Source organism: Astatotilapia calliptera, chromosome 10 (genome assembly GCF_900246225.1).
Source record: "Astatotilapia calliptera chromosome 10, fAstCal1.2, whole genome shotgun sequence".
In the NCBI taxonomy this organism is placed as follows: Eukaryota; Metazoa; Chordata; class Actinopteri; order Cichliformes; family Cichlidae; genus Astatotilapia; species Astatotilapia calliptera.
The window spans coordinates 12,305,862-12,320,059 of record NC_039311.1 but is presented as its reverse complement, the minus strand read 5'-3'; the positions used below and the strand labels follow the sequence as shown (position 1 = coordinate 12,320,059).

Here is a 14,198-nt window from a genome sequence, read left to right as displayed (position 1 = left end):
TGAATGGCAGTAAATGTAAATATTTATCACGACACTGTGACTGATCTAAGGGACCAGACTGATATTTTAAAAAGGGGCTATTTGGCACTAAAAGGTGACTGTGCCATGATGCCAGACTCTTGTTCTACTGGGTAGACTGGAAACAGCATAAGAGGCGCAGAGAGCTCACCCACAGAAAACTCATCTCTGAGTAAATACACTAATTTAGACCCTTGCTGCTATGGCAACCTACTCCTGGAATTTCACCACCAGAGCAACCTGCACAGTGTTGCCGCTGGACACGCCTGCACTTCGCTCCGATTGGCCGACTGCAATCCCACTCCTCCTGTGGTTGGTTACCTGCTCCCTCTCTGCCAGCCTCCTATCTTCCTCCCGTCTCATATCGTCAAGTCTCCGATGGGGACCCTTTTCTTGCTGCCTCACCATCTCTCCCTGTTTTCTCTGTTGCTGGGAGAGAAGGGTGACAGGAAAAAGAGTAATGAGCACAGAGGATGTGGCTGCACAGAGAAATTAGCCTACTGTTAAGAAAATTCTCCCCTGCAAAGATATGAGGAGGGTGGGGGTGAGAGCTGCAGAAGTACAGGGCAGAGAAAGGAAGCTGTGAGTCATTCTCACAAACACACACCTAATGCATCCTAATCATCTTTTCAGTGTACTGCTTTGATTCAAACTTGAAGTGACAGTTTTTCCACTTGTGACTGGGGGCGCTTTTTATCTGCCTTTTTCTAAACAGAGACTGAAACACAAAGATTTGTTCTTTGTGGGGAAACGAGAGCCCCCGCGACTTGGCAGTGGCACTAAAACGCACTCGTACACTCAGTCATCGCTGACACTTTATCGGTAAACAAAAGAGGTAAATAAGATAGACAAGGAGGTGAAGAACGCACCCTCGCTGTAGTTATAACCCTGTACCAATGTTGCACAACGATTACAGCAACAACAGCAGTGTAGGTGCGCTAACATGTGCATCAAATCCTACTGAACTCCCCAGAGATTTCACAGATTTCCCCCCCCACCCCATCTCTAATTCACTGGGTTATGCAGGCATGTCTTTCAAAGTATTTAGCAACATGCTCAGCCTTTTCATTAATAATGTCTAACATAACATCCTGTCAAATCCTGACTGTGTGTCAGCTTCAAAGGAAGTTCAGATGCCGTGCAACAAAGACAACATTTTCATACAATTTATTGTCTGTAAGCTTTGAAGGGGTGGATATATCAACACTATGTCAGCTACTGTTAGAAGTACAATGCTGTACTTCTAAAAATATACAGTGAAAGACTGTTCAGGGCCGAAACATTGTGAATGAAGGTACTGAAAGAAAATAAAAAGCATAAGAATATTTCATTTCCAGTGATTCAGATCTGGAAATGTGTGGTCATTAATATTTTTTTGCTCTACTGCAAAAAACTCCATTCATTCATCCTCTTCCACTCATCACACATAAATGGTTTTCTTACATTATTAAATAACACAAGCGGCCCTCAGTGCTGAGGTAAGGTTAGTGTAGAGCACTCGATCTTGGGTCACTATCACTAATGTAATTGAGCAATCATCGATTCTCAAATTGAGAAGAAAAAAGCATAATGACAATACATTTTGTAAACTCCATCACTTCAGAATACTTTGTTCTAGTCTACAAGGTGACCTGAGCTTAGTTCAGTACTTATAACTAGTTATTTAGTCACGTAGGTTGTGAAATCGAGACAGACAGGTGAGTGTACTGATGTGTCTCTCTCACTGGCCAATTTCAACATCTAAAGTATTTAAACATTGTTACTCTTACATGTGCTTTTGTAAGTCATGCCAGTTACACGGCATGCGCAGACAGCGTGAGGAAGTAAATCTAAAATGCCACTGCCGAAAGCAAACAAACATACTGAAATCAAACTCAAAGCAAGAAAAGGACCAACCAGAGACAGTTATGTGGCTAAAAGAGAAGGACAAGTACGGACAGACAATGAACTACATAGCTTCACTGCTTGAATTAAGATGTGCTGTCATATTGCATAATGTTTTTGTATCATGAGCTGGTAGTAAAACGTGCACATTTCTAATGATCGAAGATCAAGAGTGGAGGCAACTCAAAGTAACATGCTCTTGTTCCATCTCGAACAAAACGTGTGTTTGCATTTCATAAATATTATCACCATAATTAATCAAAACTAACAACTCAAATCTGATGATAAGCAGCAAAGCGGTTGTGCAAATGTGGAGTAAACACAATATTAATATCTCAGAAAAGAACGAGCACTTGTAAAAAACACGGGCCTCCTTATCAGTCTTTCCTCGTTCTTATTTAAGGTGGAATCCATTTCAAAGTTCAATTCTCAATCACAGGAAATGATTCTTGTCTCAATTCCCACGACAAGCTGCAGTAAATATTTTACATCATGACTATTTTAAAATTACTGCTTTATTCGCTTTAGATTGTTTCACTTTAGAAGGCCGTCTTCCTAAAAGAGTGGCGTGCACGAATAAATAAGCTACGAAAAGATAAACATTAATCAAGCTGTGCTATGCAGGAATTCCTGTTATTCCGACTAGTTTTAGTCGTAGTAAAACAGTGAACCCAGATCCAGCAGCCCCCAGTGACAGCTGGGCGAAAATGCCCACCTGCTCTTTTGCTGTAAGACTCATGTTTGTGGGATAAGCATGAAGCTTAAGCTACTAATTAACCAGATTAGCATAATGACTGGCAAATGCTCAAAAACACACCTACCAGGGATTCTGAATGTGCTGTAGCATCTCCTTTTTCTAATCTATACAAAACCTAAAGTGTAGAAGTGACACCAAGCAGTTTCTTTGACTTCATTGGGGTATTTCATTTGATCGTGTTTGTATTTTTTTCTTCAAGTTTTGTTATAGGTTATATTTAATTATTCTTAATGATTTGGCAGCTATGACACAATAATTTCCCAACTTCTGGAACAGATAAAGTCTCAGCTTATTTTAGGGGCAGGTCTGAGCTGTAACTAACCCTCTACAGTCACACGGAGGAACAAGAGCAAATGTTTCACTGTGTACAGATCTTTTTGTTTTTTTAGAGAGGTCAGGCTTTCTGTCCATATGCTAAGTTATGCCAACCTTCCTGTTTTGACACCCAGATTAGCACAGAGATGAGATGGGTATCATTCCAATTCCCACCAACGAAACGAATGAGCATACAGTGGGGCAAAAAAGTATTTAGTCAGCCACCGATTGTGCAAGTTCCCCCACCTAAAATGATGACAGAGGTCAGTAATTTGCACCAGAGGTACACTTCAACTGTGAGAGACAGAATGTGAAAAAAAAAATCCATGAATCCACATGGTAGGATTTGTAAAGAATTTATTCGTAAATCAGGGTGGAAAATAAGTATTTGGTCAATAACAAAAATACAACTCAATACTTTGTAACATAACCTTTGTTGGCAATAACAGAGGTCAAACGTTTACTATAGGTATTTACCAGGTTTGCACACACAGTAGCTGGTATTTTGGCCCATTCCTCCATGCAGATCTTCTCGAGAGCAGTGATGTTTTGGGGCTGTCGCCGAGCAACACGGACTTTCAACTCCCGCCACAGATTTTCTATGGGGTTGAGGTCTGGAGACTGGCTAGGCCACTCCAGGACTTTCAAATGCTTCTTACGGAGCCACTCCTTTGTTGCCCGGGCAGTGTGTTTTGGATCATTGTCATGTTGGAAGACCCAGCCTCGTTTCATCTTCAAAGTTCCCACTGATGGAAGGAGGTTTTGGCTCAAAATCTCACGATACATGGCCCCATTCATTCTGTCCTTAACACGGATCAGTCGTCCTGTCCCCTTGGCAGAAAAACAGCCCCATAGCATGATGTTTCCACCCCCATGCTTCACAGTAGGTATGGTGTTCTTGGGATGCAACTCAGTATTCTTCTTCCTCCAAACACGACGAGTTGAGTTTATACCAAAAAGTTCTACTTTGGTTTCATCTGACCACATGACATTCTCCCAATCCTCTGCTGTATCATCCATGTGCTCTCTGGCAAACTTCAGACGGGCCTGGACATGCACTGGCTTCAGCAGCGGAACACGTCTGGCACTGCGGGATTTGATTCCCTGCCGTTGTAGTGTGTTACTGATGGTGACCTTTGTTACTTTGGTCCCAGCTCTCTGCAGGTCATTCACCAGGTCCCCCCGTGTGGTTCTGGGATCTTTGCTCACCGTTCTCATGATCATTTTGACCCCACGGGATGAGATCTTGCGTGGAGCCCCAGATCGAGGGAGATTATCAGTGGTCTTGTATGTCTTCCATTTTCTGATGATTGCTCCCACAGTTGATTTTTTCACACCAAGCTGCTTGCCTATTGTAGATTCACTCTTCCCAGTCTGGTGCAGGTCTACAATACTTTTCCTGGTGTCCTTCGAAAGCTCTTTGGTCTTGGCCATGGCGGAGTTTGGCGTCTGACTGTTTGAGGCTGTGGACAGGTGTCTTTTATACAGATGATGAGTTCAAACAGGTGCCATTCATACAGGTAACGAGTGGGGGACAGAAAAGCTTCTTACAGAAGACGTTACAGGTCTGTGAGAGCCAGAGATTTTCCTTGTTTGAGGTGACCAAATACTTATTTTCCACCCTAATTTACGAATAAATTCTTTACAAATCCTACCATGTGAATTCATGGATTTTTTTTTCACATTCTGTCTCTCACAGTTGAAGTGTACCTCTGGTGCAAATTACTGACCTCTGTCATCATTTTAAGTGGGGGAACTTGCACAATTGGTGGCTGACTAAATACTTTTTTGCCCCACTGTATATCTCTTAATGTTAGAGTCTTCCTTTCAAAAGGTTGAATTTTACCTCTTCAAGTCTGCGACGCTGTTCCTTCTGTTCTTCGATGCGTTTCTGTCGGTCATGCAACAGTTGCCTCTTGTGCTCCTCGGGGTCCCGGCGCTGAGCTGCCAGTTGGGCCTGCTGCCTCTTGTGAGCCTCTGAGCGCTCTTTGTTCTCCTGCTGCAGACGCTGGAAGTCCCGCCGCAAGGTGGACTCACCCGGCACATTGAGGATTGAACTGAAGACCAAAAATCAAGATATGAGTGAAAAGAGAAACTCAAACAAGTCAATAAGTGTCCTTTGACAGAAATGCTAAAATTACCTTGACTCTCTGTCATCTCCACGATTGTCCTCCTCTTCATCACTACCACTGTACTCGTACTCTGTTTCTTCTGTAAGGAAAAATAAATTCAAGTCACTCTAATGTGAATTTTTTTGCTGACTGTCTGTGAACACTCTACAAAGCTGGTGCTACACTTGCTTACCCTTCTCTCCTCTTTTTTTGCGTGTACGGTCAATATGGTCTTTGAGTTGAATTCGGACCTGGCGTTCAGTGGGCTGATCCCTGATGAAGGAATGCTTGAGCAGCTGCTCCGTGGATGGCCGGCTGGGATATGTCTTTACAAGGCAGCTCTCTATAAAGTCAATAAATTTCTTGGACCTGGCAGGATGAGGAAGGTTAGAAGATAAGAAAACTTGAGCAGGAGGCAAGGTGATAGTTGGACAAGTACTGCACAGAATACAGATTCAACAACAATGAGACATTGAAGAGGATCTTTTCACATATAGCGGGGTAGGAATAATCTTTATCAGTATTTGAGAAATAAAAGACCTTTTTAGAAATGTTCCTCTGTTAGTCAAATGTGAACTAAGTTGTTAAGTTTTGCGGTTAATGCTAGCACCATTGTGTGACTATTGCCTTTTCAAAAATTACTTTCACTGATGGGGGGGCTAGTCGCTGTGATTAACCAGTTAAAAAAAGAAAAAGAAAAAAAGGACATAAACAAACAATGTGATTAACGATTGTTTGTTTCATTAAAATAGGACCATAAACCACATGATCACTGTTGAATAATGCAATGCAGCACAGTATAGTAACTGTGTAATTACTGGTATGTGCATCAGGTCATTAATGTCCATTGTATTCAACTGATCATGCACCTGGCTCCGTCCCCTACTTTTTTTTTTTTTTTTTTTTTTTTTAAACACTCATGTATTGGTAGAACATTGGCAGCAGCTTTTTTTTTTCCATGACAATTATAAAAACTGTGGAAGAAACATTGCATTTTTAATCCTGCGTGAGCAAAAGTAGATCCACTACTAAGTGGGTCCATTAACGACTAGCAGGAAAAGTAGCGGGTAGGAGAAAACATGACAAATTAGTTTAAATGCTTGCTAGCAATCAAATCTGGCTCATAAGGAGAACAAGTGCGCGACCTTTAATGCTTTGAAATGTGAGGGAGATTCAGCTATTGCAAATGCACCCAATTTATCTTGATGCACAAGATTTTGGAAACTAGACACCGTCCTTCAATTTCTTGTACCATCCACACGTTTCCATTCACATACAGCAGTAACCTGATACGCCAAGTGACTACACTACTACATCAGATGTAAACCGTGCCCTCCTGCACTGACCTACTTCTTTGCCATCACAATAGACTACGCTTATTTGTTGACTGTAGTTCATAAGTTATTGAATTATTATTTCAATTTAATGCAAAGTGATAACAATTACAAAGCCTGCAGTGAGGCAGTATGTTACCAGTTTATTACACAGAGGGAAATATGCTAGAACATTGTTTACTGAATGCACAATCCAACACACGCTAAGAAAAAAAAAGGCTTTTCAAACACTTTGATATAAGGCACTGGTAAGGCTGATAACTCACCACTTCTTCGATTTAAGTTTTGGAGGGGGGTTTCTGGGGATCAGGAAGAGGGCTCTCATTGGGTGCATGTCACACAAGGCTAAAGAAATAAAGGAGATTACTGGGGTTAAATCTTTCCGTCCATGCTGTGAGTCGATTTACAAAACAAAGAGCACATCAGAATGAGGGTAATGTTAGAGTATCATCCACTTCCACATGTGGCAGTTTGTGAATAACACATGCCACCATTATACATGTTTTCTGCATCCTCAAACATGGTTACAGCTGCTGTTATCCAATCGTTCCCAGTGCCTCAGGCTTATTGTTACACTGAATGTAAGAACAAGGACTGTGAGTCATTGTGTTCCCAGCGTAGGTAGGTAGCTAAACCTGACTGGTTAGCTTTAGACTTTCACAGTAAATAGGCTTTTGTAACACAGTCTTTAGGACATATCCAACGTGACTGAGGCAGGAAAGAGGAAATTTTCATTTCAGCATTTTAAAGTATGCACGAACCACAGGAATCACAGTGAGAACATGCTCCATATAACATGCACTAAAGAAATGGCTCACCCACTGACACGATGTTGGCACTTTTCTAAAAATTCCCGGGAGTAGAAATTATTTTGTGCAAACGGTTACCTGCCGCTGTCCCTTTCAGTGTTTTACTACAGACAGTCCAAAAGCTCAACACTCAAACAATTACCTTTAGGAGGTAAAAAAAAAAAAAAGCTAAAGATGAGCAAGGAGTGAGCATACTGTGCAACCAATGCTTTGATTCACCCTGCAAGGATCGTGAGCACATTACTAGAACCGGCACAATAAAGCTATCCCAGTGAAACTGTGACAAATATCATACAGAATCCTCGCCAACCCTGCTGATGATGGATGAATTCCCAGTAAATTTAGGTCATGTGATCAGTACAGAAATAAAAATACCAAGTGCAGATATTTAACTACTACTGTGACTATTTAACCTAATTAAGAATAATGTTTACTTGGAAGAATATTGATTACGGTAATAAAGAGCAAATTCAACATTCAGAACTAATAACTGACTATAATGCCCATCATGTTGTTATAGAATATAACAAAGAGAGCCAAGGCCAGTGTGGGCTTTAGCATAGTTATTATGCTTTTATTACACTTTTAAGCAGGTGTTAACAGATTCATAAAACCTGTCTTGCATTTAGGATTGGCAATATTATATTTAAAAAAAAACATATATATTAAATTGACACCAATTATACTAATCAATACTCAAAATTACTATTACATACTCATTTGTATTGCTATAAATAGTGCCATCGTTGCCTCCTCCAGTCGACACAAAACTTCACACAGCACTGCTGCAGACAGGCAGGCACACAGCCCCTCCTCTCACTAACAGCTAAAGTAGCTGACGCTCACAGCACCAAACAACATTTCAGGAGGAATATCGAGCGGTCGGGAAAGGTCCCGTTTCAACAACACTGAAGTTTTAAACAGTTATAATTGTTAACCTACTTAATCTCTATTTGATATACAACACACACGCACAGTTATGTTGTTCCTGTATTTTTTTTTTTACACTATAGCAGACAACTTAATCAGTGTTATTGATCTTATCATTTGCATTGTTTTAACCTCCATTAAAAGAAATGCTTCTTCTATCTGTATGCATTTTTCTGGGTATCAGTACTGAGTTTGAAATTCTAGTATTTTGACAATATACGCCAACTATACAAACTATACTTTATAATATAAATAAAAATCAACTGACAAATGGTTTCAGCATTACTATCAAAAGCAACCATTTTTAAAAATAGAGGCTAGCTGATCGCTTTATTAGTGGCAACCAAACTTCAGTTATCACCCTGATACAGTCAGTACATGCTGCATAATTTATCACGGTACAACACTATCTTGACAGTTGGTCTGTGTGCCGCGTGTCATTCACAGCAGCAACATCATGATCTGCAGGAGCTTTCTGAACTTTCAGAATGGTCTAAAGGGACAGCAGTGGCTCTACTCTGAAAATAGAAATTTTGTTCATCTCAAAGAAGGAACTACTGCACTCGTGATGTCAACGTTTCACTAAAGGGTTCAAGTTTACACACCAGTTTTCTGTAGACTTCATACTGAATGGTGTCACAAAACCACACCAGCCAGTGAATGACTCGAGTCTTCTACTCTAAAACTCTGCACATATATCAGTTTAAAAACAACCACCCACTTATCAAATGTAGGAGCGCACTAGGCACTACAAGCTACTCGTGTTGAGCTACTGTTCGACACCTTCTTTACCAAACTTTTTAGCTGCTACTCTTCAGTGAGATTTTTTCTTTGCTTCTTTGCATTTAACACCAAATTTCCATGCAGACAAACCTCCCTGCTAAGCAGACCGGAGAGATCTGTACAAGCAGCCTCCACAAGCCAACTGGCAGCTCACCATTTCACTACCTTGATTACAGTGAGTCAGCCGTCCATCTGAAGATACAGACAACAGGGCTGCATATGCAAGACAGGCTCATTCATGACGTCTTGCAGAAAGGGCTTTGAAATTATGAGTTATCTGTTGCTATGTTAATATGCACTATTTAGCAAAAACTGGTTCAAAAAAGTGTGCAAAGGTTACAAAGACACTTACGAGGAGCTCCTTCGGCCATCTCAATAGCTGTGATTCCCAAGGACCAAATATCACTCTGCAAAATACACAGGGGCCCAGGGTCAGCCTTGCACTTTGTTCATACAACATACTGCACATAAACAAAACTGTGGCTGGTGTTACCCTGTAGTCATAGGTGGAGTCAGGATTCTCATCGCAGGCAATGACCTCAGGTGCCATCCAGTACGGTGTGCCAATAAAGGTATTTCTTCGCCCAACTGTCCTGTCCAACTGGGCGCTGACCCCAAAATCGACTGAAAGTGACATAAAGAAACGAGAAATAAGAGACAGAAAAGGGTCCGAGACTGGGTCTGCTTTAGTAATGCACACTATCAAAACTAACATACCCAGTTTGACCTCTGCATTCTCTGTTAGCAGAACGTTCTGGCCCTTGATGTCTCTGTGGATAACTTTATGGGCATGGAGGTGAGACAGACCCTGTTCATATAAAAACAAGACAAAAAAAAAAGATCAGTATGTAACAAGCTCTGCTGCACACACGTTAGTGGCAAAACAGCAAGTGTGTGTGTGTGTGTGTGTGTGTGTGTGTCTCAGCCTGGCAAAATGTGGCCTTGTAGATACCTGCTCTGACAAGCACTAACACAATAGCAGCGTTGAGCAGTTTAATCGGCTTTCTGCGTTATCCACACATCTTTGGGCTGCTCTTAAAAACATGATAGCATCACAAATGTGCAAAATTACAGTCACACATGAGGCTTAACAGTTGGATTTGAGGTTGTGAAATGGTGTAGTACAACCCTGCGTACTGTATAAAAGCTGTAATTAGTAGCATTCACCTGCCCTGCTACCACAGCTGGCTTTGTTTTCACCTTGACTTTGCCTACGTGTGTGCCTTATCTTGACAAAAAAATCTGGTCAGGGAGGAATGTACTTCTGTGGGAACCAGCGCATAGGTGACTTTCCCAAGTGTTTATTGGTCCATCTGTCTCTGGACAGACTTTGACACTACAAAGTGACAACTGTGCACATGACAAAACTTCACTAGTATGTGGAGGAATGTGGTCTGTCAACCCTTTGGCATTGTGGCTAAACATGGCTTCTTGATTTCTCACCCTTAGGATCTCTCTGCAGATGTAAGCAATCCAGTCCTCCTTTAGAGAGCTGCCCTTAGTGTTTTTCACCAGGTCGGTCACTGACCCCGCCCCACAAAACTCCATCACCAGCTATGAGGAAACAAACACATCTCACTTAGAACAATTAATGAGGCTTGCAACCATTAAACCATCAGCCCAGACACAGTGGCAGACAGACCCAAAGCTGGTCGTCGTGTCCCGGCGGACTCTTCTTGACAAAGGCACCGTAGTATGTGGCTATGTTGCGGTGGTGGCTGTATTTTTTCAGCATGTTTATTTCAGCTTTGATCTCCTCTTCTTCCTCCTCTGTAACATCCATCACCTTGATGGCAGCCAGCTGGCCCGTCTTCACGTGACGTCCCTGAACAAAAAGCAAGTTGAATCATTCTAACACTAATCAGTAATATTTAAAGTGAATCTTAGATTCTATCTCTCTGGAACTCTTTGAATTTGGTCCATTAAGTGTGGCTAATTGCTTCTTCACATCATTTTCCTGTTCTTAATTTACATTTCCTTTTACTAGAGTGCCTTATCTTCCCATCACTGCCACTTGAAATTTAACAGCCTGATAGCTGAAATTTTCACTGACATGACAGTGGACTAAATCTGCTTTAATCTAAGAAGTTAATGTACAGAACGTTTAAAGAACAGACACTGAAGGAGGCTGTGCAGCAACAATCCAAAATGCTCACTCAATGCACAAGTGATAATTCAGGCACTGAATTTTTTATTCTCCATTAGAATTCGTGCATTACTCATATGTCACAAGGGCATCATGGCTCACCTTGTACACCTGTCCATATGTGCCATTGCCAACGACCTCGACCAGCTCGAAGATTCCTGCTGGATCCTAGTAAAGAGAGCAGCAGTTTAAAATGACTTACAGTAGACAGGCAGAGCAATTAAGATACATCATTTAATCCACATCAGCTTGACATACTAAAGACAAACAAAGCATTTCAACAAAAACAAACCTAATTCACTTTTCTTTTTCAACATTTGGGAAAAGGCAAAATTAAAATGACTGCACTCAAAGCTCACCACATTTATTTTTGTTTTTAAGTGGGTGATACTTGCTTTGTTCTTCTTTGAATCCTCCACATTTACACTTCAATGCTGACCCCAAGTGCAGGTTGTATTTCATGTTGCTGCGCTCATATTTCTTGGGTAAAGACTAACCCTTAAATACTAGCACCCTGCTAAACCTCACCTGTTCTTGAAACAGCTGCAATCAACCAGCGGTTATATTAGCACAAAGGCTAAATTAGCACGAGACTGAAAACAAAACAATGCTGAGGCCCCGCTGAAGACAAAGAAAGATCTGTGTAGTTTTTTTTTATGACTGCAATTTCAGAAGTTGTGTACTATCATTAGATGTAAGCGTAGCTACAGATCTATACCCCTTAAGAACAGTGTCATAAAACCACATAAAGCACATGGGCTTGTGCAGAACAGAGACCACAGACAAAAACAAATAACAGCAATCCCAGTGGCTTCTACTGTGTACACCGGAGACAATATCACAATTACATATTTCCATACAAATGATCTAAACTCAGTGTTCTCTGCCACCCACAAAACTTTACACGGAGGAAGCAGACACTCAGAGACACTAAATATTGATACTAGATTAGATATGCAAAGACAGATTCTGACAATACTGACATAAAACTTTTGCCTTTTTTCTTCATCTGTTCATTCTGTGTTTCAGTACCACGAACACATATTTCACTGACACTAATAATGAGTAGGTTGCTTTGACTCAATTATGCAACCCCCTCCCCCCCAAGAGACAAGGGAAATGACAAGCAGTTCCACTTTCATGCAATTTCAATATGGCTTTAAGAAGATGTGTGGGTGGTGAGACTGCTGCTTTGGGTTTAGATTGTACACCATGACCTATCCTGCTTTCATCCATTTCCAATGATGGGGTTTTTACGCCTTCAACAGGGAGGAGAAGATTTTCCTTTAGGACAAGGAATTACGATAAAGAACAGCATGATTGGGAAAACTTGGCAGTATATCGGGGAAGTGACCAAAGATTCAATACACATGGTTATATGATGAGATAAACATGTTAAGTATAGAGGACAGAAAAGTGGGGAAATGGTAACGCAAAACAGGAGGGGAGGCAACAATGTAACGATAGAGTGGGTGGCGAGGCAGAGACGGCATCTTCGCCCACGTAAGCACAGAGTGGGATGAGAGGAAAGATATGATGGAAGGGGAAGGATACAGTGATGTTCAAAGAGTAGCACCACCAGCAAAAAGTCAATTAAAGTGTCAGCAGTGAACGCCAAACAAGCAAGGTGTCAGTAAAACTAGGCTAGAAGGGGGAGGTTGTAACCATGTGGCTGTACCCATGTACAAGGAGGGGAACCTCAGTGACTAACGCACATAATTGAGCCAAATAGTCAAGATGGTAAGCTAGGTTTAACAGTATGCACTGTAAAATATAGTGGTGATGGTTAAAGAGGAAGGAAAACCCATTTCCTGCAATGTCAACACCGCTAAGAGGGGATGTCTTTTAAGAAAAGAAAAAGATGTGGTTACAGACCTGCAGCAATCATCAAAATCAAAACTCATCGCGTGCCTTCAGCGATTAGAATCAGGGAACAATTTTATTGTGTTATTACAATTTAATAACACATCAAATGTGTGTAAAATAAGAATAACAAAAATTACAGGAAATGGCTATAGATTTGTTTTAACCTTTTCAGAAAGTGCAAATCAAGCATTCCAGAGCTTTCATTAATATTACAGCTATTTTCCTCCTTTGCATTTTCACCTAACTGACAATTGAGTATTGCATGGCTTATTTTAATTTAGTCTATTGTTGTATTGTTATTGTTCTAAAGTCTATTCTTCATTTTTGGTAAGCACACTGTAACATTGGGTTCGATAAATCCTATACAAATAAACTTTATTATTGTCATTGTTGTTGGTGGCTAAGGTGATTGACTTTTTGACTGTAGCAATGTAACAAAATACCTCAATTTCATTTGCAATTTCTACATATTGGCTAGTGGCTGCTGCTCAGGAGGCTGAGCAGGTCATCTACTAAGAGGAAGGTTGGTGGTTTGATTCTTGGCTGCTCCAGTCCGCATGCCAAATCGTGCCTTAGCCAAGATGCTAACCCCAAGTTCCGCTCCAATGCATCCAGCAGAGTGTGAGTGTTGGATAGAAAACACTTAAAAAACATAGAATAAAGTGTTTGTATGAATTTGTGTGAATGTTGGCAAGCGGTATAAATTGCTTTGAGTGCTCAGGCAGAGTAGAAAAGCCCTACATAAGAACCAGTCCATTGGCAATGTAAGTGTTTCTGCATAAATAATTTGTTGATGCCTGTTTGCAGTGAACTGTTGTTATGTAATGCTGGGCCTCTTCTGTACTGTGTAGCAAATTTCTGGAAAAATGCTGTGATTGAGCCACTGATTTTTTTTTAAAGCCCATTTAATAATTTCAAACGCTTTTTTTTTTAATCTAAGAGTGAGGTCCCCTTTTGTTTGCGCAGATGTGGATGACGCAGTTCACTGTCCTGCCAACAGTTATCACGTTTTTCAAGGAGTGATGGTAAAACCAGAGATATGCTGTAATGCGAGGCAGGTAACAAGGAGAATGCTAGCCAGTAAAAAACTGACGCAAAAATATTGAATTAAACATACCCTGAAAAACCTTTATTGGGGAGGAAAACACGACTGTTAAAGCTCAAGAATAAATAAACATGCTGTCATAATCTGACGCATACGTCTATGTTTTTGTGATTGTATGCATCTACTTTTGTTTTTTGTTG

At 40.9% G+C, this 14,198-nt stretch overlaps 1 protein-coding gene across 3 annotated transcripts in view; it reads right to left on the bottom strand.

The window, feature by feature from the left end:
• Window positions 1-14,198, bottom strand: part of mink1 (misshapen-like kinase 1) — a 33,686-nt gene that overhangs the window by 16,220 nt on the left and 3,268 nt on the right. For all 3 annotated transcript variants that reach the window (XM_026183005.1, XM_026183006.1, XM_026183008.1), the window contains exons 2-12: window positions 11,190-11,255; window positions 10,584-10,766; window positions 10,385-10,495; window positions 9,659-9,749; window positions 9,435-9,565; window positions 9,294-9,348; window positions 6,686-6,764; window positions 5,279-5,454; window positions 5,116-5,185; window positions 4,821-5,031; window positions 340-447 (exon numbers count right to left, since the gene is read on the bottom strand). In XM_026183005.1, coding sequence (XP_026038790.1) covers window positions 340-447; window positions 4,821-5,031; window positions 5,116-5,185; window positions 5,279-5,454; window positions 6,686-6,764; window positions 9,294-9,348; window positions 9,435-9,565; window positions 9,659-9,749; window positions 10,385-10,495; window positions 10,584-10,766; window positions 11,190-11,255 — 1,281 coding nt within the window. The remainder of the gene's footprint in view (window positions 1-339; window positions 448-4,820; window positions 5,032-5,115; window positions 5,186-5,278; window positions 5,455-6,685; window positions 6,765-9,293; window positions 9,349-9,434; window positions 9,566-9,658; window positions 9,750-10,384; window positions 10,496-10,583; window positions 10,767-11,189; window positions 11,256-14,198) is intronic.